The sequence below is a fragment of the Choloepus didactylus genome, chromosome 27, assembly GCF_015220235.1.
Source record: "Choloepus didactylus isolate mChoDid1 chromosome 27, mChoDid1.pri, whole genome shotgun sequence".
NCBI classification, from domain to species: Eukaryota; Metazoa; Chordata; class Mammalia; order Pilosa; family Megalonychidae; genus Choloepus; species Choloepus didactylus.
In genome coordinates, this window is record NC_051333.1 from 20,057,001 (window position 1) to 20,079,096 (window position 22,096).

At 37.3% G+C, this 22,096-nt stretch overlaps 1 protein-coding gene and 1 long non-coding RNA gene across 2 annotated transcripts in view; one reads left to right on the plus strand and one right to left on the minus strand.

Annotated features, from left to right (window-relative positions):
* Positions 1-9,686, minus strand: part of ZNF30 (zinc finger protein 30) — a 54,685-nt gene extending 44,999 nt beyond the window's left edge. Inside the window, exons 1-4 of the mRNA XM_037820085.1 lie at positions 9,448-9,686; positions 5,196-5,280; positions 3,779-3,911; positions 2,691-2,789 (exon numbers count right to left, since the gene is read on the minus strand). Coding sequence (XP_037676013.1) covers positions 2,691-2,789; positions 3,779-3,911; positions 5,196-5,204 — 241 coding nt within the window. The 5' untranslated portion in view covers positions 5,205-5,280; positions 9,448-9,686. The remainder of the gene's footprint in view (positions 1-2,690; positions 2,790-3,778; positions 3,912-5,195; positions 5,281-9,447) is intronic.
* An 86-nt stretch (positions 9,687-9,772) lies between these two features.
* LOC119521786 lies at positions 9,773-20,722 on the plus strand. The gene is made up of 3 exons (XR_005214425.1): positions 9,773-9,866; positions 19,593-19,698; positions 19,801-20,722. It is a non-coding gene; the product is annotated as an uncharacterized LOC119521786 (long non-coding RNA).
* The last annotated feature ends 1,374 nt before the right edge of the window (positions 20,723-22,096 follow it).

Below are 22,096 nucleotides of genomic sequence, written 5' to 3' on the forward strand. Positions count from 1 at the left end.
TTTTCTTGGTGACCTTATTCAATCCCAAGGCTTAAAATACCAGCCATATGCCAAATTTTTATGTGTGGACTTAAAACTAACTCTCCCTGAACCCCAGACTTGCATTTTCAATAGTCTACTTAGTACCTCTAATTGGATGATAAATAGTAATCTTGAACTTAACATATTCAGTGCAAGCATTTTTCATCTATCCTCAAACTTGCCTTTTCCCTCTTTCCCATCTCAGTTGACTGTTTCACCATTCATCTGCTTAAGACAGAATCTGTTGATCCTTTTGGATCAACACCCATTTACAATTCACCAGCATATTGTTAGCTCTACATTCAAAATATATTATGAATACCATACCTTCTAATCATGTTGGATTCTAATCCAAACTATCACTTCTACTATAATACAGAATTAGCTTCCCAAAAGCTTTTCTTATTACTCTTGCCCCCTGTTTCAGTTTGTTAAAACTGCTGGAATGCAATATACCAGAAATGGGTTGGCTTTTTCAATTGGTACGTATTAGATTGCAAATTTACAGTTCTAAGGCCATGAAAATGTCCAAATTAAGGTATCAAGAGGTAGACACCTTCTCTGAGGAAAGGCTGATGGCATCTGGGATTCCTCTGTCACATGGGAAGGTACCTGGCTGGCTCTGCTGATCCTTCTCTCCTGGTTTTAGCTTCTGGTTTCAGTGGCTTTCTCCAAAATGTCTCTGCCTTTTATTCTCTCATAGCTGACTTCAGCAAGGGGATTAAGACCCACCTTGAATGGGTGGGGGTCACATCTCCATGGAAACAACCTAATCAAAAGGTCCCACCCATGATAGGTCTATTGCCACAAGACTGGATTAAAAGAACATAGGCTTTTCTGGGGTACACAACAGATCCAAACCAGCCCACCCCCATTTAGTCTATCCTTCATAGGTATCCAGAGTAATTATCTAAAAACATGGAATAGGGTGAAACGATATCATTGCTTTTGCATCTAGCCAAATACCCCTCCAAAACACAACAAATAGGACTGCAAAACTACAAAAAGCTAGACAACATATATAACAAAACTATGGGACAAGGTACATTCAAAACTCCAAATATGAGTGGGTAGAGACAAAACACTATAGCAAGACTTGTATGGTCTGAGCATTTGTACAGGAAAAAGCAGAAGGAAGCAACATGGGGCATGTGACAGTCCTGAGAACCCCAAGATAACCAACAGGTACTGGAAAGCTTAGCAGGCTAATTTGACAAGAGAAGTTTAAACTGGTATGCTGGTAAGTTTAGAAGGGGCCAGAAGTAGTTAATCAAATGGAAAAGGGCTGTGATTAGGTAGAGACATGTGAAGGGGTGGATGCAAAAGTTTATCTCCTCATTTGGAGAATGAAGAATTTACTTAGTAAATTTGAAAATATTTAGTAAATTTTTGTAACATTTCTGTAAGCCTGAAATTGTTTTTTAAAGATAATAAAAGAAAGTATTATGTCCTGAACACAGTGATGGTTACAAGGGTATCTGCCTCATTATAACTCATTAAGTTGTACACTTTTAAATGTGGTTTTTGGTTTCATTTTTATGTCCCATTTTTAATAGAAAGTTTTAAAATTAAAAATTGGAAAAGCATAAATTTGATCATGACTTCTAATCACTTTTAGAAAACAACCCAAATTCCTGACAATCAACAAAAAACTACCTAGGACATGGCCCCTCCTAACACTTGTCCTCATTTCTCATTACTCTCCTCTCATTAATTCTGCTCTACCCTACTTATTGCTCCTGAAACACACAAAGTCCATTCCCACCTCAAGGCATTTCTGTTTGCTGCTCACTCTGCTTGGAATGTTCTTTTTTTTTTTTTTTTTTTTTTTTTTTTTTTTTTTTTTTATTAAATTTAGTTTTATTGAAATACATTCACACACCTTACAATCATCCATGGTATACAATCCACTGTCCACAGTATGATAACATAGCTATGCGTTCATCACCACACTCTATCTCTGAACGTTTTCCTTACATCAGAAAGAACCAGAACAAGAATAAAAAATAAAAGTGAAAAAAGAACACCCAAATCATCCCCCCATCCCACCCCATTTGTCCTTTAGTTTTTATCCCCATTTTTCTACTCATCCATACACTAGATAAAGGGGGTGTGATCCACAAGGTCTTCACAATCACACTGTCACCCCTTGTAATCTATATTATTATATAATTGTCTTCAGGAGTCCAGACTGCTGGGTTGGAGTTTGGTAGTTTCAGGTATTTACTTCTAGCTATGCTTGGAATGTTCTTACATGTAGATAATCATATGGCCTGAGCCCTTACTTCTTGTTCTTATCTCTGTTCAAATATCTCCACTTCAGAATATATAAATAAATGTAAATGCAAAGAGAAGCTGAAAGTAGTTGAATTCAAAATACAGATAAAATACAGATGAAATACTACACAGGGAAAGGGAGTAAGCCCCTAATCAAGTGAGAAGGAATTATGAGAAGGTGAGTGAGTGTTAAAATAGGTAAAGATGAAGTTGCTTTGGAAAGTCTGGTAAGATATTTATTTCTTCCCCAAGTCTCAAGCCTTTTCTACACATGCCTTGGGCCTTTGAAGGGAGACTTCCAAACAACATCTTCGGGATGTACCTCTTCCTCCCTGACTACCTGGGTTGTTTCCTGCAATGGTGGCTTCCCCACCAAACTTGCTCTTACTCACCTGTGCACAGTCTTCTCGCATCTTCCCTCATTATCATCCAGGGCTTTTTCCATTGTTCCAATAAGGTAATCAAGTATGGTTTAGAAATGGAATGTCCTGCTTGTAAGGAAAGAATGACACAATATAGAAAAGAAAAAAAGTATGAATTCAAACAAACTTTGAGCTTTGGTTAAATTGTAATAAACTAGAGGTCAAAATGATACTGACAAAATACTTCAAAAAAGAGAAGGGTAGGGGATTCAAGAATCCAAATTTAGGGAAAAGGTCTTATTTCAAATGAAAAATGGACATATAGGTTCTGTGTCTTGACAGAAAGTATGTGAGCAAGAACACAAACTATGGAACCAGAGTGCCTGGATCCAAATTCCTGCTTCTACTGCCTACCGGCTGTGTGACCTTGGTAACTCACTTAAATTCACTCTGCGTCAGCATTCTCTTCTAAAATGGCTATAAAAGGAGTACTTATCTCAGAGAGTTGTTGTGAGGATAAAAATCAGTTAATACAAATATATGTGAAGAGCTTAGTACAGTGCCTGGTACACTGATACAATGTGAGCTATTAATATTATTATTGTTATTTTGCAAATAGAAAAAAAACCAAAAAGTTTCCTGAGATATTTACAGAGTATACATTTAATCTTAAATGTAAAGTTAATGGATTATACATTTTAACCACAAAATGATGTTAAATGTTTTGTAGGAAATAAACTGAGGACCTTCAGTGTTAAATGATTTTGATTTATCCAGTCCACCACTATTTAAGTCATACAGGTTCTTCAGACAGAAGAAATCAGGATCCTTTGTCTAGCCATACTGACTGCACGTGGGTCAGATAGTAACGGAGTATTTACAGCAATTTTGAGCATAAACACAATAGGAAAGTGGCCTTTTTGTCAATATGCATGCAATAAACACCCCAGAATTTTAATCCTGCCATTTCATCTTTCCTCAATCTCATAAAGCTCAAACCATTTATTTGGAAACAGGGAGAAGAAATTCAGCTCACTTCTTAAGAAAGTCCTAAAATTCACAATGGAGAAAGTATTTCAGGGAACAGATTCTAAATTGTTTGAGGGAGGTGAACTTACCCAGTGAGACCAAGTTACTATAATTCTCCAACATCACATTTCTGTATAAGTCCCTCTGAGCAGAATCCAGACTCTCCCACTCCTGCTGAGAGAAGGCTATGGCCACATCCCTGAACTTCACTGACTCCTGAAACTGCAAAGTCATATATTTCCGGTGAAATTAAAGAAAACGTTTTCAAGATGAAATGAGAGGAAATAAAAACCTCAATGTAGTAAGGGAACAATAACACAGCAATCAAGCAGACTGGAAGCCTGTGATATGGGAAGTGAATGAAGCAGAGTATCCGTGTGTTTTCGAAGAATCTTGTTGCTATGGTCAAAATTTTCTGTGTGCTGTGGAATAACAAAATACTCCAGATCTATTGCAGAATGGATAAAATAAGCCAAGTTTCCCTATTAAATACAAAGACAACTGCCTGCTAGGTACATGACTAATAAATTTCCAAGAACTATTAGTCTCTATATTATTTTCCTTTTAAGAGAAAAAGTTAAGCATTTTTCTGAGTGTAGCATAAAATCTCTATTTTAGAAAATAGATATTCTACAAATTTGCTAATTCCTCAAACATCAAGATCATTGTGTCAGATCATATCATCAGCATTTTTCCTTGCATTAACAAATAAACACTTTTCATGACAGCATAAAAGTCTAACTTATGGATACATATCAGAGTCAGTCATTATTTTATATTATAAATTGAGATAGTACCAAATGTCTCAGATTTCCCCAATTCTGGCAAGCAATGTTAATCTACTACTTATGATAATATGCTCATATTGTCAGGCACCATCCATCACTCAATACTTTTACTGTTCCTGAGTTAGTGAATTATAATGAAGATAATTCAGAATCATATGTAAGCCACACAAGTTTCTGGCAGGCCTTATTCCACAACAAAATTGACCTAATACTTCTCTCTCAGGAGTCCCTTGACAAGAACCACGATATTGATGTTTCCATATCATAGTTATGTCCCTAATCAATCTTAAAAGCCTCATAGAACATGTGATGCCATCATACAAAAACTGAGACTAATCAATACAAAATTCTGTCTTATCAGATCTGTGGTAAATTTCAAATCTTTTGAGGTGAGGTCAAATGAGGCCAACATCTGTAACTTATCAAACCATAGACTAACATAAGAAGCTCAAATAATTCTCTCATCAGACTTCACTCCTTTCACCTCTCCATCGCAGCACTTCAGCAAAATCTAGCACTTTGGACCTGTTTAGTCATTTGCTCAATGAATTCATGAATATTGATTAGAAAAGAGGATCTAGCATCACTGTTCAAACAGGAGGAATCAAGAAGAAGGTACTTAGATGGTGATCTCTCAAGCAGAAAGCTTCGGGTTAATCAGTGAAAATATCTATGAAATCTAAAAATTCCAATATTTCAAGGAGAAATAACAACTTACATGGGCCATGCTTTTAGAAATATAAGAACTAATCAGTCCTCCTTGTCGCTGCTCTTCCGAAGTTCATATTCCAGAGAATCCAGAGCTGAGAGAAGAAAAGAAGGCTTTAGTGTTCCCAATTACTTAAGTTAATAAACCTTACTCTTCAATTTTGGCTTCCAAATTATACCACAATCACCCTCACATAAAATTTTGGGGAAGAACAGAGGGATTCTGAATCCAAACCCCAGCAAACCAAGTTGCACAGCGTTGGGAGCTGAGCAGAGGCACTTCTTCAAGCCCCAGCCAGCGCAGATACTTTAGCATGAGGTTTTCTGGCTAGGCCCCCACTTTGGGGAGGCTGATCTGGACCTGGGATGAGCTGCACAATCCTGCCTCGAAGAGATTCTTCTCTGTCCATTCTCACGTTCTAGGACTGAAAAAGAAGCCACGTCACCCAAACCCAAATCCTGTGGCCTCCGGACAACTGAGGTTGTTCAACACAAGCGAGATGGACAATAAGGAAGAAACTGATCAGGTAGTTACTAACAGATTGCGCACTCAGTTTCCTTTTCATTAAAACAGGGATAAAAATATCAGCTACTGCATATGGTTGTCTTGAAGAGTAAGAAAACCCACACAAAACATTTACTAGAACAGAATAATTGCTTAACATGTGCTAGCTATTATTGAAAATTAAGAACATTACATGACCCTTATTTCATCTTTACAAAAGAAACAATTTTGCTATTTCCATTTTTTACTTACAAGTTTCTCTGACATGTTTTCTTATAATTCTAAATAAAAAATTTGAACCTGGCCTTAAGAATACAAATCTTCTTCTTTTTTTAAAAATATGGCTGAAATGTTTCCACAATTAAAAAAAAAAAAAAAAGGAAGAAAGAAGGATAAACTAATAATGACAATTACTAGAGATGATGACAATTAAATGCAACATATGATACTGGATGGGATCTAAGAATGGAGGAAAAAGGCTCAAAAGGACATTATTGGGACACAAGAAAAAACTGCAATATAAAATATAAGACATATCAATATTGAATTACTTGACCTTGATAACTGAACTTAAGGTGATAAGTGAGTATCCTGGTTTTTAGGGAATGTACCTAGAAGCACTATGTCTTCAAGGATTATGATGCATGCAACCTGCTCTCAAATGTTCAGAAAATAGGTGATAGAATAACACATTAAAGGTGGCAAAATGTTAAAACTGGTGAATCTGGGCATCTGGGGGCATGGGAGTATGATGGAATTACTGTATGGGTTTGTATTATTTTTGTTAACTGTCCTGTAAGTTTGAAATTATTTCAAAATAAAAAGTTAAAATATATATATATATCTGGGAAAAAAAAAAACTGAAGAAAAATTCTCTAACATTTAAATTTCTCCTTTCCCCAGCAGCTACAGACAGAGACCCTATTCTGTATTAAAAAGTGGCTCAAAAACCCTAATCTGATAAGATGCAAAATTGGGAACATTAACAAAAGGTTCAAACCCATTCTTTCTATGCTATATGGAGATTAATGTAAATGTTTATAACTCATATCATCTTATCCTATTATCTTATATAAATTCATCATTGGAAAAGTAATTTGTACAATAGATCCTCAGAAGTCATTTTTCCTGCACTGATAATTTTTATATGACATTGCTATAATCCCTCAAAGGTATAAACACTTGCAAGGTTTTTAAAAACAAAAAAAGCATCACTGGCACTTCCCTTTTCTTCCTCCTGCATGCACAGTGGTGTGTGTGTGTGTGTGTGTTTGTGTGTGTGTAATGAAACCTATGCTTTCCTTTTTGAAACTAAGAGTTGAAGAGTCTTCTGTTCCTTAGTGTGATTCTATTCTGTAGATAGTAAATGAAACCCACATACATGCTAATAAAAACAGGGGATGGGGGATGAACACCAAAATATTAATAACTATTATGTCTGGAAAGGTAAGTTTTTGGGTAAATTTAACTGTTTTCACAAGTTCTTGGGATTACAGTTTTTGGCTTTTTTTTCAACAAGCTTGCATTAATTCCACTTTCAGAATTAATTGAATTAATTCCACTGTGATTGAATAGGCTCATCAGGGAAAAACTAGTTCTTCTTCAGTATAATTGAATTTATTCACTAATAAGATTCTTCTCTGAAAGACACAAGTCAGGTAGGTAGCTGTTATAAGCTGAATGAGAGAACAAATGAAAAGTAGAGAGAATTATCAAGAGATGTTAAAAAAATACATCCAAACCCTTCTTCTTCATGAAATAACAAATTAAAATATGTCCTATGCAGTCCTGGCAAAATGTCTTACAAAACCTTATGATATGAAACAGGATTCAAATATAACTTAAAATGTTCATAAATACTACTGTCCATAAAACTATGAGTATAATTTAAAAGTACTTCATAGCATTTTCCTTCTTATATCTAACTATAAGCCTAATTTTGTTAGTTGCATAATATTCCATCATATGAATGTGATTTACTTAACCATTTACTTAACTATTTACATAATATTGAACTCTAATTTTGTACAAGATCATTCCCAGACATTAAAGTCTTTTATTGCACACCAATAGTTCTAAATATCTTTATTCTGTATACCAGATTTGCTAGTCAAATAAAATCACAATGTTTCTTCCCTCAAGAAATAGACATATATAAATATAAACTACAACTCTGGATATAAAAAAGGTGGTTTGTAGTCACCTGGAAGTTAAATGATTTCAGTTTGAGAATTTCTGTTTATAACCAATTGAGTCCAGGCTCTTTTCCTTAACTTTGCAAACAGCCATCAAAATTAAATTCACATTTCTATTGCTACCGATTTCTGAAGAATTACCCATAATCGCCAAACAATAAACTGCTCATATTTTCTGAGCACTCATTATGTTCCAGGCACTGTTTTAAGAGACTTTACACATATGAATACATCTCATCCTCATTACAATTGGAATGATTATTATCCCCATTTTAGAGATGTAGAAAACAGTGTGTGCACAGATAGCCCAAGCTCAAATAGCTACTAAATGGCAGATTACTGAGGAGCTAGACCTACCTACATGCTTAACCCACAAACACATTCCCCTTCTAAAAGCCTTACAGGGAAGATGACTTTGTCACGTGTTTACTGAAATAATTAAACTGACTCCTATCTTGCTATGCTTTGACAACGAGGCCTTGAGAGAAAATAAAAGTCCTCTAGTGTGTGATGCCAACCCAATATCAATATTAATCTCCTTACCAAATCAGAGGGTAAAATATAGCCCTAAGAGCAAACTTCAGGAGTTGAATTTCTAGATCATACCACCACAGTGCTTAGGAAGAGCACAGAAGAGGAACAATTCATTAACAGGTAAAGAGAATATTAACTAAACAAGGAAAGAGGGGCTACGGAGAAGGGTTATTCCATCTCCAAGGCCCCCAGTTTCACTAGGAAAGACAATCTAGAGTAGGTCACTATAAAGTAGAATATTTCAGGTAAAGGAAAACAAATGCTCTCATGTTCTTAAAAAAACAATAATTTTATGAACAGAAAGGAAACACAAAACATCCTGATTCTTAAATTTTAGTTGTGCAAGAACAATTATTTCTTCCTCCTTGGGGTCCTTCTTTTGGAGAATGACTGGACTGGGGAAAGAGAAGAAAACCTGTGCGGTCACAGGCCGTTTTTGGAGTATGGAGTGGCTCAGAAAACACCTTCTAGGCCACACCCATCCCGACTTCACACACAGAAGTGAGAGAGGTGGGTGTCTGGGGTCAATGCTGTGGAAATGCAGTGGTTCTCAATAGGTAATGAGCCCTCGCATAGCTCCCAGTCGGGAAATCCTATGAGGAGGGAATGCTACTCCTGCGGACTTTCCATCCAGTCTTCTCAGAAGCTTTTCTTGGAGACACATCAAGGTCTGAAACCCCCATCTCAAGACCTGCTGGGCCTTCCTGCTGAAAAACTTCATTCAAGGGCTCGACACCTGACCTCCGTCTTGGGGCCATCTGTCTGGGGCAAACCCAAGTGACTGCGAGGGGAGAAGATACCCGAGGCAGCAGGAATCTACAGCACGGATCAAAAACCCCGGTCCACACAGAAGCCCCGCACCCAGTTTTGCCCGGCACACACCCGGCCCTGTCACTCGCACTCTCTCTTATACACCATGCGTCTATCCCATACAGTCACCCCCCAACCCCCTTTCCCACGCTAGTCCCGCACACACAGGCCTGGGATTCTGGCAGGACCAGCCCTGTCTGCACCCAGGGCCCGCTCACCTTGAGCACCTCGTACAGCCCCACGTTCCCCGCATGTCAGGGGCAGGTTCCACGCCGGCCCGCATCTGCACAAGTCCCCCACTCCCCGTACGCCCTGCACTCGTTTTCCATCACGGAAGGCCAAGTCAGCCCATGGTGCTGGCCCGAGTCTTGCAGAGCCGGTGCTGACTTTTTCCTCTCAGAAGTCCTAGAATCGCTTCGGGGCCAACACTCACCGGGGAAGTAGCCAGAGGGGCGAGTTTACCCTGGTGGCCTCTGGGAAATGTAGTCCAAGTCTGAGTAAACCTGATCGCAGTTGCCTCTGGGAAATGTAGTCGGAAGCCGTGGAACTCTGGAGCACAAGCGGCCGTCGCCCGCAGGGACTGCCCACGCCGCGCCCCAGAGACTTCGGGAGCACCTGTTGTACCAGGAGTTGGCAGGTGAGGGATCTCGCGTCCCTGGCGGCCGGGCCAGACACTGCTGTTATGAGTTGAGCGGGCAGGTCATCCGAGCCCAGAAGAGTCGAAAAGGGCCTGGCAGGACCAGGTTAGGCTGGAATGAGGGCTCCAGAACTGAAGATGCCCCATACATCAGGACGAGGTAGAGTGACCTTTTAGAGCCAACGCGGGACATTGCCATAGCAGACCCTCCCCCAAACCCTATGATAATATATAATAAATAATTATACCAACATGGGTTACGTTAATGTAGAAATAGGAAAAATAATTTTTTGTCGTTATTATTCTGAATTATTTGCTTTCCAGTAACAGAAATTCTTTTATTTAACAGAATATCAAAAACACTAATTAATAACTAATAGTAAGACTAATTAAACAAATAGGTTTGAGGAAAATGTTTCTTTTTGTTCTCTGATTCAATAATTTATTTTAACTTTTAATCTTTTTACATATTTAAATTTGTAGGCTATGTTATTGTGTATACTTGAGATATATGAATATGACCTTTTAAAAGGAGATTGTAAATACAATAAGATTAATTAGCACATTACCTATGTTTAAAAGACATGTTTCTTTCTGTCACATCATACATGAGGCTATTTTTACTCAGTTCTGGTTTCCTTTTCTAGTAATACTACACTGGACTGCCTGTAGCCTTTGGGACATACTTCTTTTCTTTTGTATAGTGGTAAAACTGAATACTATCAGACATAAAATTCACTTTGATTTGCAACTCTGCTGTCATCAAACCCACATTACACTGATTCCTGGTATCAGCAATTGTGATTGTCAGCCCAATGTGATAACATCAAGCTAAATAGACTCTCAACAAAAGTGTTTGTGTAGAACATAGTTAGGATTTTACTTACTAGCAACAACCGGTTTTTAGACTTGTGGGGATTAGTTTCCAGCTCTCCAAAACTGTCCATCCACTTTATCTACAGCCTGTTTTGGTAGAGCAGCCACTTGTAAACCAAGTCCTTTGCATCTGTATGTTTAGTCATATAGGCCATTCATGTTTTAAATGTCCCTCATTTTTAAACACTCTGAAGCCCAGTGGATGTTGTTTTGGTTTGCTAAAGCTGCCAGAATGCAATATACCAGAAATGGGTTCCCTGTTCCAATAGGGATTTATTAGTTTACAAATTTACAGTTCTAAGGCATGAAAATGTCCAAATTAAGACATTGAGAGGAAGATACTTTCTCTGAAGAAATGCTGCTGGCATCTGGGCTTCCTCTGTCACCTTGGAAGGCACATGGCCAGCATCTTCTGGTCCTTTTTCTCTCCAAACTTCTCTGGGTGTTTCTTTCTGAGCTCTTGGCCTTTTCTGTCTTTTATCCTCTCATAAAGGACTCCAATGAAGGATTAAGACCTCACATTGGATGGATCACATCTCAGTTGAAACAACCTAATCAAAAAGTCCCACCCATAATAGGTCTGCACCCATAGGAATGGATTAAAAGAACATGGCCTTTTCTGGGGTATATAACACTTTCAAACCAGCACAGATGCCATCATAAGTTAAATATCTTTTTCTAAGGGAAAATTGTTTTAAATCGCAGAGGCCATATGAACTTGTGAAATCAAATTTGAGTTCCAAATAAGTTACAGTTTTAGTAAAGAAAATGAAAATGTCCTGTTTAACTTAGCTGCCCTTTTTTGGTGACACTTTTAAATTTTTTTGAGTTCTGAATCAGTCTTATTTCCAAAAATTGAGTCAGTTTTCACATGACTTTTTGTTGCAAACTACACATGACACCAAACAGCTCAGGTGCGGTCAGTTTATCCTTTTTTTACTCTTCTATGGCTTCAGAAATCCTCAAACAGTTTTGGAGAAACATCATGTTGTATAAATTTCTATTTTACTGTAATTCTTTTCTCCATTCTTACCCTCAGAGTATTTCCAAATTAGAAGAAGGGGCATACTTTTTGCTCCACTCTTTGAAAATATGACTTTATGACAGGCCACCATTTCAGTATCTTTTCTATGGCTGGCAGTAATAATAACAAGCTTGTAGGCATAGATTTAAGGAGGCTATCTTCTTCCATTTCTATAAAATCAATAACTCATTAAATGCTTCTTCACATTTTGATTAAACTAAAAAGTGGCCAACTTTCATTATGAAAGCCTCAATATCACAAGTAAGCCAGTCACACCCCTTTTTAGCAGTGTTGTGTACAAAGTATGCAGGACAGTTAGCATTTACGATCATTTCATTTCTTTGGTAAGAAGTTGTATTCGTCAGGGTTCTCCAGGGAAACAGAACTGACAGGATGTGTATGTGTGTGTGTGTGTGTGTGTGTGTGTAATGTAAATGTTATGAGATTTATTACAGGAATTGGCTCATGCACTGTGGGAATGGCCAAGTCCAAATTCCATAGGGCTTTGAGGCCTTCAAGTGACTGGATGAGGCTCCTTTCTTTGTTGAAGGCAGTTTCCTCAGTTGATTGTAGACATAATCAGCCACAGATGAAACAACCTAATACAGATTTAAATCCAATCCATGAAGTATCCTCACAGAAACAATCAGGCCAGTACTTGCTTGACCAAATAACTGGACACCATAACCTAGCCAAGTTGACACATGAAAGTAATCATCACAAAAGTTCATAGACTGAATGGAATTTGCCAGAATTTACATTTACACTGAAAATATGCAGATAGATGATTCTACTTTGTATTTGGACAAGATATTGACAATCTTTTGTTTTATAGTTGCTGCAGATTCATCAAAATCTTCATAGTAATCAAGAAGACTGTTTGAAACTTCACGTTTCAAATCAAAGTACCTAAGAAGTAGGGGTAACAGTTTTTTTTTTTTTGGCTGAAATTCAGTGTATTACTTGACATACTGTAGAAACTGTGATTGTTGATGTGTTAGTTTCCTATATCTGTGGTAACAAATTACCACATACTTGGTGGCTTAAAGTACCAGAAATTTATTCTCTTACAGTTCTGGAGGCCAAAAGTCCAGTGGTTTCACTGGGCTAAAACCAAGGTGTCAGAGGGCTATGCTCCTTCTAGAAGTTCTCGGTAAGAATCTGTTTCCTTGTGTTTTCCAACTTTTAGTGCTGCATTCCTTGTATTCCTCAGCTCCTGGTCACTTCCTTCATCTTGAAAGCCAGCAGAGTAGCATTCTGCTTCCATGGGCACAAAGCTGCTTTTTCTGTCATCAAATCTTCTTTTGCCTCCTTCTTGCAAGAATATCTGTGATTACATCTAGAGTCCACCCAAATAATCCAGAGTAATATCTCCACCTCAGGATCCTTGACTTAATCACATCTGCAGAGTCTCTTTTGCCATATAAGATGACATTCCCAGGTTCCAGGGGTTAGGTCCTGTATATCCTTGGAGGCCATTATTCAGCTTACCACAGTTGGCAAGATTTGGAAGAATCAACCCAACACATCAGGTCAACACATCAGTTATCAAAATTTCCTCTTTGGTTTACCTACAGGTGCAACCACTGAATCAAGAAATGTACTTTATTCAGTTTTATAGAGCAATCAAGGGAATGATATGATAAGGGCGTTTGTTTCTGTAGCATACCCAAGCTAATTTTTTGGCCACTATTTTCAACTGAGCATTGTTTTCTTTTTGGAAGATGAAAAAACTTTTGATTGATTAGAAATACTTGCCTGTCTCATACCAAACTTGTGAGATTCAGGCTCCATATGTATTTTCACATCCCCTTCTCCACCATACCCAACCCCAAATTTTTCTCTACATGTTGTGCAGTATGCTCTGTGTTGGTCCTTCACCTCCCTAATCCACTTGTATGTGTACTTCCATCTGTCATTAAAGTAACAGTTCTTTAGCCTTCTTTTTTGGTGATCTCTGGGTCACACTGGTATTGATATTATAATTGTTCTCATTTTTATTATCTGAACTCTTAGAAAACATGGTCATAGTATTCACAATGTTAATTAAATTGGCAACATCTCAACACAAACCACAACAGGCAAAGTCAAAGATAAACTGTTAACTTTCACAATTACAATGCACATAAGTTGCCTTCTGTAGTCACATTGTAGGGACTGATACAACACTCACTCCAAATGATGTGATGATGTGACCAAAGTTTTTTTGCTTCTTAAAAAGACTCTGTTAGAAATAGTAGCCATTTATTTTAGTTTCCCAGCTGCTAAAAGAAGTACCATACAATGGGTTGACTTAACAACTGGAATTTATTGGCTCGTCGTTTCAATGGCTAGATGCCTTTCTACCTTCTGGGGTTGGTACCTCCCGCCTGGCCAGCAATCTTTGGGGTACCTTTGCTTTCCATCACATGCAAATGCACATGTCTTTATCTTTCTCCTTTATATTCCAGGTTCCATTGATTTCCAGCTTCTGGCTGTTGCTCGTGGCTGCTGCTTCTGTGTCCAATTTCCTTTGCTTTTAAGGACTTCAGCTAGATTGGATTAAGGCCCACCCTCATTCAGTTTAGCCACACCTGAACTAATAACATCTTCAAAGTTACTATTTACAAATGGGTTCACACCCACAGGACCAGGGATTGGGACCTGAGCATACCTTTTGTAGGGAACATGATTCAATGGCCAACACTGGCAAAGTTAACTTGAATATACCACAAGATCTTACATTCCTTTCATCCATTTTTGTGAACTGCAAATCATGGTTGCTAATGTCAGTAGTCAAGGGAAAAACTGAACTTCTACAGAAGGTAATAATCTATGTTGTATCTATTTAATGCTTCAAAACAGAGTTGTTTTCAGCCTTTTACTTTTTGGGATGCTGTATAGATTTAGCACTTTCCCCAGAAACTTCCCCATCCATTGCCAAAAACTTGTATTTTTCTTGTCCCAGGGAGGGATTTCCCATGGTGCAGGAATTTTCAGTGCTAAATGTGGGATAGTTCCGGGAAAACTGGGATCATTGGTCATCCTAGCAGTAGCTGGATATGGGGATTCTTAAACTGATCTTCATCAGAGTTATCTGTTAAAGATAATGAAACTTATTTAAGGCTTGCTCCTATAGATTCTGATGTCAGTCACAGATGGTGCCTGAACAAATGTATTTGTAACAAGCTCCCCAAATAGTCTGATTCACTCTTAAAAATTAGAAACTTAGCCTGTTTCCTTAATTATCAACCTAATTTTCTTAAATAGCATCTTATCACATTCTGAGCTCTCTTTCTCCTTTATCAAATTGTATAACTGCATTTTAGATTTCTTTAGTCCATAAATTCAGTTTTTCTGGTATAGAACAAAGCCTTTTTCCTTGTTTCTTTCAAATTAGAATATGATAATGAGGTAAGATATGAACGAATGCCCACATATAGAAAGCATTTATTTCTTACTCTATATAAAATAATTAGAGAAAGAGGAACTTTCCAGTATAAGGAATGTGGGAAGACATTTAGTAGTTATAAATACTTTTTATTACATCAGAGGATGGTGAGAAACCCTATAACCATAAGGAATGCAGGAAGGCCTTTAGTCATGTCTCTAAACTTGATTGACGTGCAAGAATTAGCATTGGTGAAACTCCAGTGAATGTAGGGAATCTGGGAAGTCTTTGTCAAGACTGACACCTTGTGCAATATGATAGAAATCATACTTATGAAAAACCCTGTGAATGTAAGAATTGTGACATGGCCTTTAGTTGTAGTAAAAGCCTTAGAGTGTGTCATAGAATTCATACTGGAGAGAAACCCTGTAAATGCATAGAATGTAGGAAGGCCCTTCGTTATGCTGTAACTTTGGTCAACATGACAGAATTCATGCTAATGAGAAACCCTGTGTAGGTAAGGAATAGGGAAGGCCTTTATTCAAGATAGAAGCCTTAGACTGCATCAGAGAATTCATACTGGTGAAAAACCCATGAATGTAAAGAATATGGGAAAGTCTCTAGTTGTTCCTCAAACAGGAATTCATACTGTTGAGAAACCCTTTAAATTTAATGAATTTGGGAAGGCTTTAGTTGTGACTCAAACCTTGCTAGGCAGAAACGCTATGTAAGGAATGTTGGAAAGTTTTTTGTTTTGTTGAAAGCCATGGAGTTCTTCACAAAATCCATACTGGTAAGAAACCCAATGAATGTATTGTGGGAACGTCATTAGTAGTGGTTAGCAGCTTTCTGTGCATCATTTCATGTTGGTGAGAAACCCCATAAATGTAAGAATGGGAAAAGACCTTCCTATTCATGGACATTTTAACAGCAGAGAATTCATACCTTTGGTATAACAAGTGAGAAAATTGCTTTAGATTTAGCTCAAGTCAAAGGATATCAGAGAATTCATAGTGATGTGAAATGTTATCAATGTCAGAAATGTGGAAAGGCCTTTAAATATAATATAAATATAGTAGAAAATGTAGAGTATATCAGAGGATTTATACTGTTGAGAAACCAGTTTAGATAACTATAGTTGTGGGAAAGCTTTTAGATATAGTTCAGTCCTTAGAAAACGTCAGAGAACTCATACTGGTGTAAAACCCTAAAAATGTAAGCAGTGTGAGAACAGTTGTAGTCATGGACCCAGCCATTTTCAATATCAGAGAATTTATATTTTATACAACATAAGAAAACCATAGCTTTCACTCTTCTGTTTCCAATAATCAGAATATTTATGCAAGAGGAAAATTCAGAGTTGTTGGAATACCTTTTTCTTTAGGCTCACAAAATACTTACCATAAGATTTTATATTAAATGTTCGGGGTTGAATCATGCCCCCTACAAAAGACATGCTCAAGTTCTAACCCCTGGTAAATAGGACCTTTGTAAATGGGACCTTTTATTAGTTAAAGTATGGACCCATTTTGAATAGGGTCTTGAGTGGGATCTATTCAGAGAAGGCCAACTTGAATCAAGATGGGTTTTAATCCATTTGACAGGGGTCTTTATAAGAAGAGGAAATCTATTCAGAGACACAGTTGACTGACCAGGAGAAGTAGAAGCCAGAAGTCAGTAAAGCCAGAGAATTAGGCAGATCGCCATGTGATGGAGGCAGAGATGCAAGCCAAGGAACCCCAACTGTTGCAGAAAGTCAGTATCAGAATGCTACAGACTCCGGGAGAAACATGACTTACCAAGACCTTGATTTTGAATCTCTAGCCTCCAAAACTGTGAGACAATAAATTCCTGTTGTTTAAGAGTGGTATTTGTCATAGGAATGCTGGCAAACTAAGACATTAGGTATGTTAACTTAATTGGCATATACAGTCTTTCAATACCACTATTTTTGTTAAATTAAGTAAATTCATGTCAGAAACAAAATCCTGTGACTGTAACAAGTGTGGGAAAGCCTTTAGCAACAGCATGTAACTTAACCGTCATGATAACCTTTGTGCTCCTTACAGCCCATGTGACTTTGAGAAAGACACTTATTGCCTCTGTGTATCATGTATAAATGGTGAAAATAGTACCTTTCCTTTAATGCTGTTGTTAGAGATTAAATGAGAAATCGTGGATGACTCTCTGGCACAATAGACTATGCTCAATAAATAGTAACTGTTTTTTCAAAAATTATCATTAGTGAATTCTTCTAAGAGGAAGACTATGAGTGTAATGAGTTTAGAAAAGCTTCATGTAACATGGATCCTATTGAATGATCCAGAAATTTCCTGTTACATGAGCCAGCAATTTCATTCCTAGGTATACACCCAAAGGAATTGAAAACGGGCTCAACTAGATATTTGTGCACTGTTCCGGTTTGCTAATGCTGCCATTATGCAAAATACCAGAAATAGATTGGCTTCTATAAAGGGGGTTTATTTGGTTACAGTTTGTAGTCTGAAGGACATAAAAGTGTCCAAACAAAGGCATCAGCAATAGGCTCCCTTCACTGAAGAACACCTGTGGTGTCCAGAAAACCTCTGTCAGCTGGGAAGGCACAAGCACGTGGCTGGGGTCTGCTCCAGGGTTGTGGTTTCAAACTGGCTTTCTCCCAGGATGTTCCTCTCTAGGTGTCTAGGATGTTCTCTTAGTTTCTCCCAGGCAAACTCTGGGCTAGCAAAAGTCTGCTTTCAGTGGTTGTCTCCAGAATGTCTCTCTTGGCTGCAGCGGCTTTCCAAAATGTCACTCAGCTGCTTTGAGGTCCTTCTGTTTGTGAGCTCTTTTTTAGGACTCCAGTGATTAAATCAAGACACACCCTGAGTGGGTGGGGTCCATATCGCCATGGAAATTATTTAATCAAATGTTTCACCCACAGTTGATTGAGTCAAATCTCCATAGAAACACTCAAAGAATTCCAGCCTATTCAACACTAATACCTAATATATCTGCCCGCACAAGATTGCATTAAAGAACATGGCACTTTGGGGGACATAATGCATCCAAACTAGCACATTACACCAGTGTTCATAGCAGCATTATTCACAATAGCCAGCACTAGAAGCAACCCAGTGTCCATAAGCAAATGAGTGGATAAACAAAATGTATATTCATACAATGAAATATTGTTCAGTACTTTAACAAAGTATGAAATTCTGATACATACTGTAACAGATTAACCTTGAAGACATCATGTTTTGTGAAATAAGCCAGACACAAAAGGACAAATCCTATATGATTCCACTTATATGAAATACCTATAATATGCAAATTCATAGAGACAGAAAGTAGATTACAGATTACCGGGGACCAGGAGAAGTCATTGCTTAATGGATACAGGTTTCTGTTTTGGGTGATGAAAAGGTGTGGTAATGGATGGTGGGGATAGTAGTACAATATTGTGAATGTACTTAATATTACTGAGTTTTACACATGGAATGGGAAAATTTGTGTTGTATATATGTTAGCACAGTGAAAGTAAATTTAAAAAGTCAGTAATTCATATTTTTGTCCATAATTTTTAAAAAATAGAAATTAAAAGGATATAATAAAGGAAATTGTTCAGTCTGAAAATGTTCCTATTTGTTTATATGAAAATATTCAAATATACATAAAAGTTGAAAGAGTAGTTCAGTGACTACATATTTTTGTTAGTATTTTACTGTATCTACTTTATCTTTCTCTTGTATTTTTGCTGTATAATTTTAGAGTACATTGTAAACATTAGGACAGTTTGCCCCTAAATATAACAACATGTATATCCAAGTACAAGGAATATTTCTTAATAAAAATACCGTAATCATAACTAAGAAAATTAACAAAAGTCCATAATATCTGACTTCTGGTCCATATCAAAATGTTTCAATTTTCCAAAGAGTCTGTTTTGTAGCTATTTATTTTCAAACTAAGTGTACATTTGAGATTCATGCATTGCATTTAATTAAGACTCAAATCTTCTTTAGAATGATATTCCCCATAGGTTTTTCATCACTATGAAAATTTGAAGAATGCAGGACAATTGTCTTCTAGAATGCCACACATTGAGGATTTGTTTGATTGTTTCCTTGTGGAGATTTTTAACCCTTTCTTGTATCCCTCATAGTCCCTATAAATAGGAAGTTAAGCTTTTAGTCTTGAGTTGCGATGAAATATTTTTGTAAAGAACACTTATATATGCATGATGTCTTGTTTCCTGCTAGTAACAATGCTAGTAGGGGACTTGGCATGGACCACTGAACTCACAGAAAATGAAGATCTAATCTGATGGGTGAGATTCTCTTCTTGAGAATTTAAGAGAAAAGAAAAAGTCTACATTGGAGAAATGACATCGGCTTTCTCCTAGTTCTTTTGTGTTCCCCTTAACATTCAGCATCCTTGAATATGTTCTAGAGTCTCCTTGTCTGGTCTTTTGCAGAGAGAACATCCCTGGGGCCAGCTGGAGGAATCTTGGGGGATGACATTCCTGCCATTTCCACCATGGCAGGCTGAACTTGTCCTCAAGTTGCAAAACTACTGGACAGGTAAACCCGCAGCTTGGTCTCTGTGGTTTCTTCCACACAAAAATGTAGGCAGTATGGATGCCTGAGGTAACCCTGAGCTGTGCCCTGTGCCTCTTGACCCAGGGTCTATCTGGAGGGATGTGCTCGTATTCACTCAGGGAAGTCAGACACAGCCTTGATCCGGGAGGCAGGAGTGTGAAGCAAAACCTGCCTGAGTGTCAGGACACCAGGATTCTGCCCTTGGTCTGACAGTCACAATTTGGATGACTTTGGGTAAGTTCCTTCCCCTTTCTGTGACTGTGTCGCATTTTGTACAGTGAGGAGTTTGGGTTATTGATCCCAGTGGTTCTAAATCTTGACTGACCATTTGAATCACCCAGGAGTTGGGTTTTTCCCCATCACTTTATTGAAGCATAATTTACAAACAATAAAATGTACCCATTATAAGTATACAGTTTATTGAATTTTGACAAATGTTTACATTTGTGTAACCACCACCCCGATCAAGTTATAGAACATTCCCCTCACCCCCAACCTTCGTCTATATTCCACTGCAATCACATCCCCACAATCCCAGTCCCAGGCAATCACTGATTGATATCTGTCATTAGAGATTTGTGGTACCTTTTCAAAAATTTTGTATAAGTGGAATCATATGTCATATGTCGGTTTACTTAGCATGATGTTCTTGAGACTCTTCATCCTGTTGTATGCACCAATAGTTACTCCTTTTCATTGCCAAGTAGAATCCCATTAAATGGATGTACCACACTTTGTTTATCCATTTATCTATTTCTGAATATTTGTTCTGTTTCCAGATTTAACTGGTATGAGTAAAGCTGCCAGGCAGTGGTTAAATTTGTTCATATTTATTCGGTGTATGAATAAATGAATTATTAAATATGTGTTGGCCTGTTTGTAATCACATGTATTGAGGCCCTAGATTTCATCAGTAGCTCTGTCTAAATCATGTTGCATCACCAGTAATTGCTGTCACTAACCCCTGAATCCCTTGGTTTTACTGACAGTTATCATTTCATCTCTATTTCCCAGTAATTGTGACTGTATGTATTTTGGATGTGTTGCCTTGACTGGCAAATTCAAGTGGCCTGAGCTGTCACAGTTTGCTGCTAGAGGATCTACTTTGGAAAGAGTTTGAGCAGGAATGGCGTCAGTTCTTTTCAGAAAGATTGGTCAGATTCCCCTGTGAAGCCATCTGGCCCTGGGCTTTTATTTATAGGTATATTTTTGATGACTGGTTGGATCTCTTTGCTTGTGATTGGTTTGTTGAGGTCTTCTATTTCTTCTTGGGTCAGTCTAGGTTGTTCATGTGTTTCCAGGAAATTATCCATTTTTTTCTAAATTGTCTAGCTTGTTGGCATGCAGTTGTTCATTATATCCTCTTATGATTTTTTTATTTCTTTGGGATCTGTAGTAATTATCACCTTCTCATTTCTGATTCTGTTTATTGGGGTCTTCTCTCTTTTTTGCTTTGTCAGTCTAGCTAAGGGTCTATCAATCTTGTCGATCTTCTCAAAGAACCAACTTTTGGTTTTATTTATTCTCTCTATTGTTTTTTTGTTCTCCAGATTATTTATTCCTGCTTTAATCATTGTTATTTCTTTTCATCTACTTGCTTTAGTTTTAGTTTGCTGATCATTCTCTACCTTTTCAGTTGTTCAGTTAGGTCTTTAGTTTTAGCTCTTTCTTGCTTTTTGATAGATGCATTTAGAGCTATAAATTTCCCCCTCAGTACTGCCTTTGCTGTATCGCACAGGTTTTGATATGTTATGTTCTCATTTTCATTCATCTCTAGATATTTACCAATTTCTCTTGCAATTTCGTCTTTGACCCACTGGTTGTTTAGGAGTATGTTGTTTAATCTCCATATATTTGTGAATGATCTGGTTTCTTTGTTGGTTGTTGATTTCTAGTTGCATTCCATTATGGTCAGAGAATGTGTTTTGAATAATTTCAATCTTTTTAAATTTATTAAGACTTATTTTGTATTTCAGCATATAATCTATGCTGGAGAATGTTACATGAGCACTAGGGAAGAATGTATATCCTGGTACTTTGGGATATAATGATCTATATATGTCTTTTAGGTCTAATTCATTTATCATTTTGTTTAGGTTCTTTCCTCTGTCTAGTTGTTCTATCTATAGCAGAGAGTGGTGTATTGAAGTCTTCCACTATTATTGTAGATGTGTCTATTGCTCGCTTCAGTTTAGCTAATGTTTGTCTCATGTATTTGGAACTCCTTGATTAGGTGCATAAACAATTTTAATTGTTATTTCTTCTTGGTGGATTATCTCTTTTATTAATACATAGTGTCCTTCTTTATCTCTTATGACATCTTTGCATTTAAAGTCTATTTTGTCCAATATTATTATAGCGATCCCAGCTTTCTTTTGAT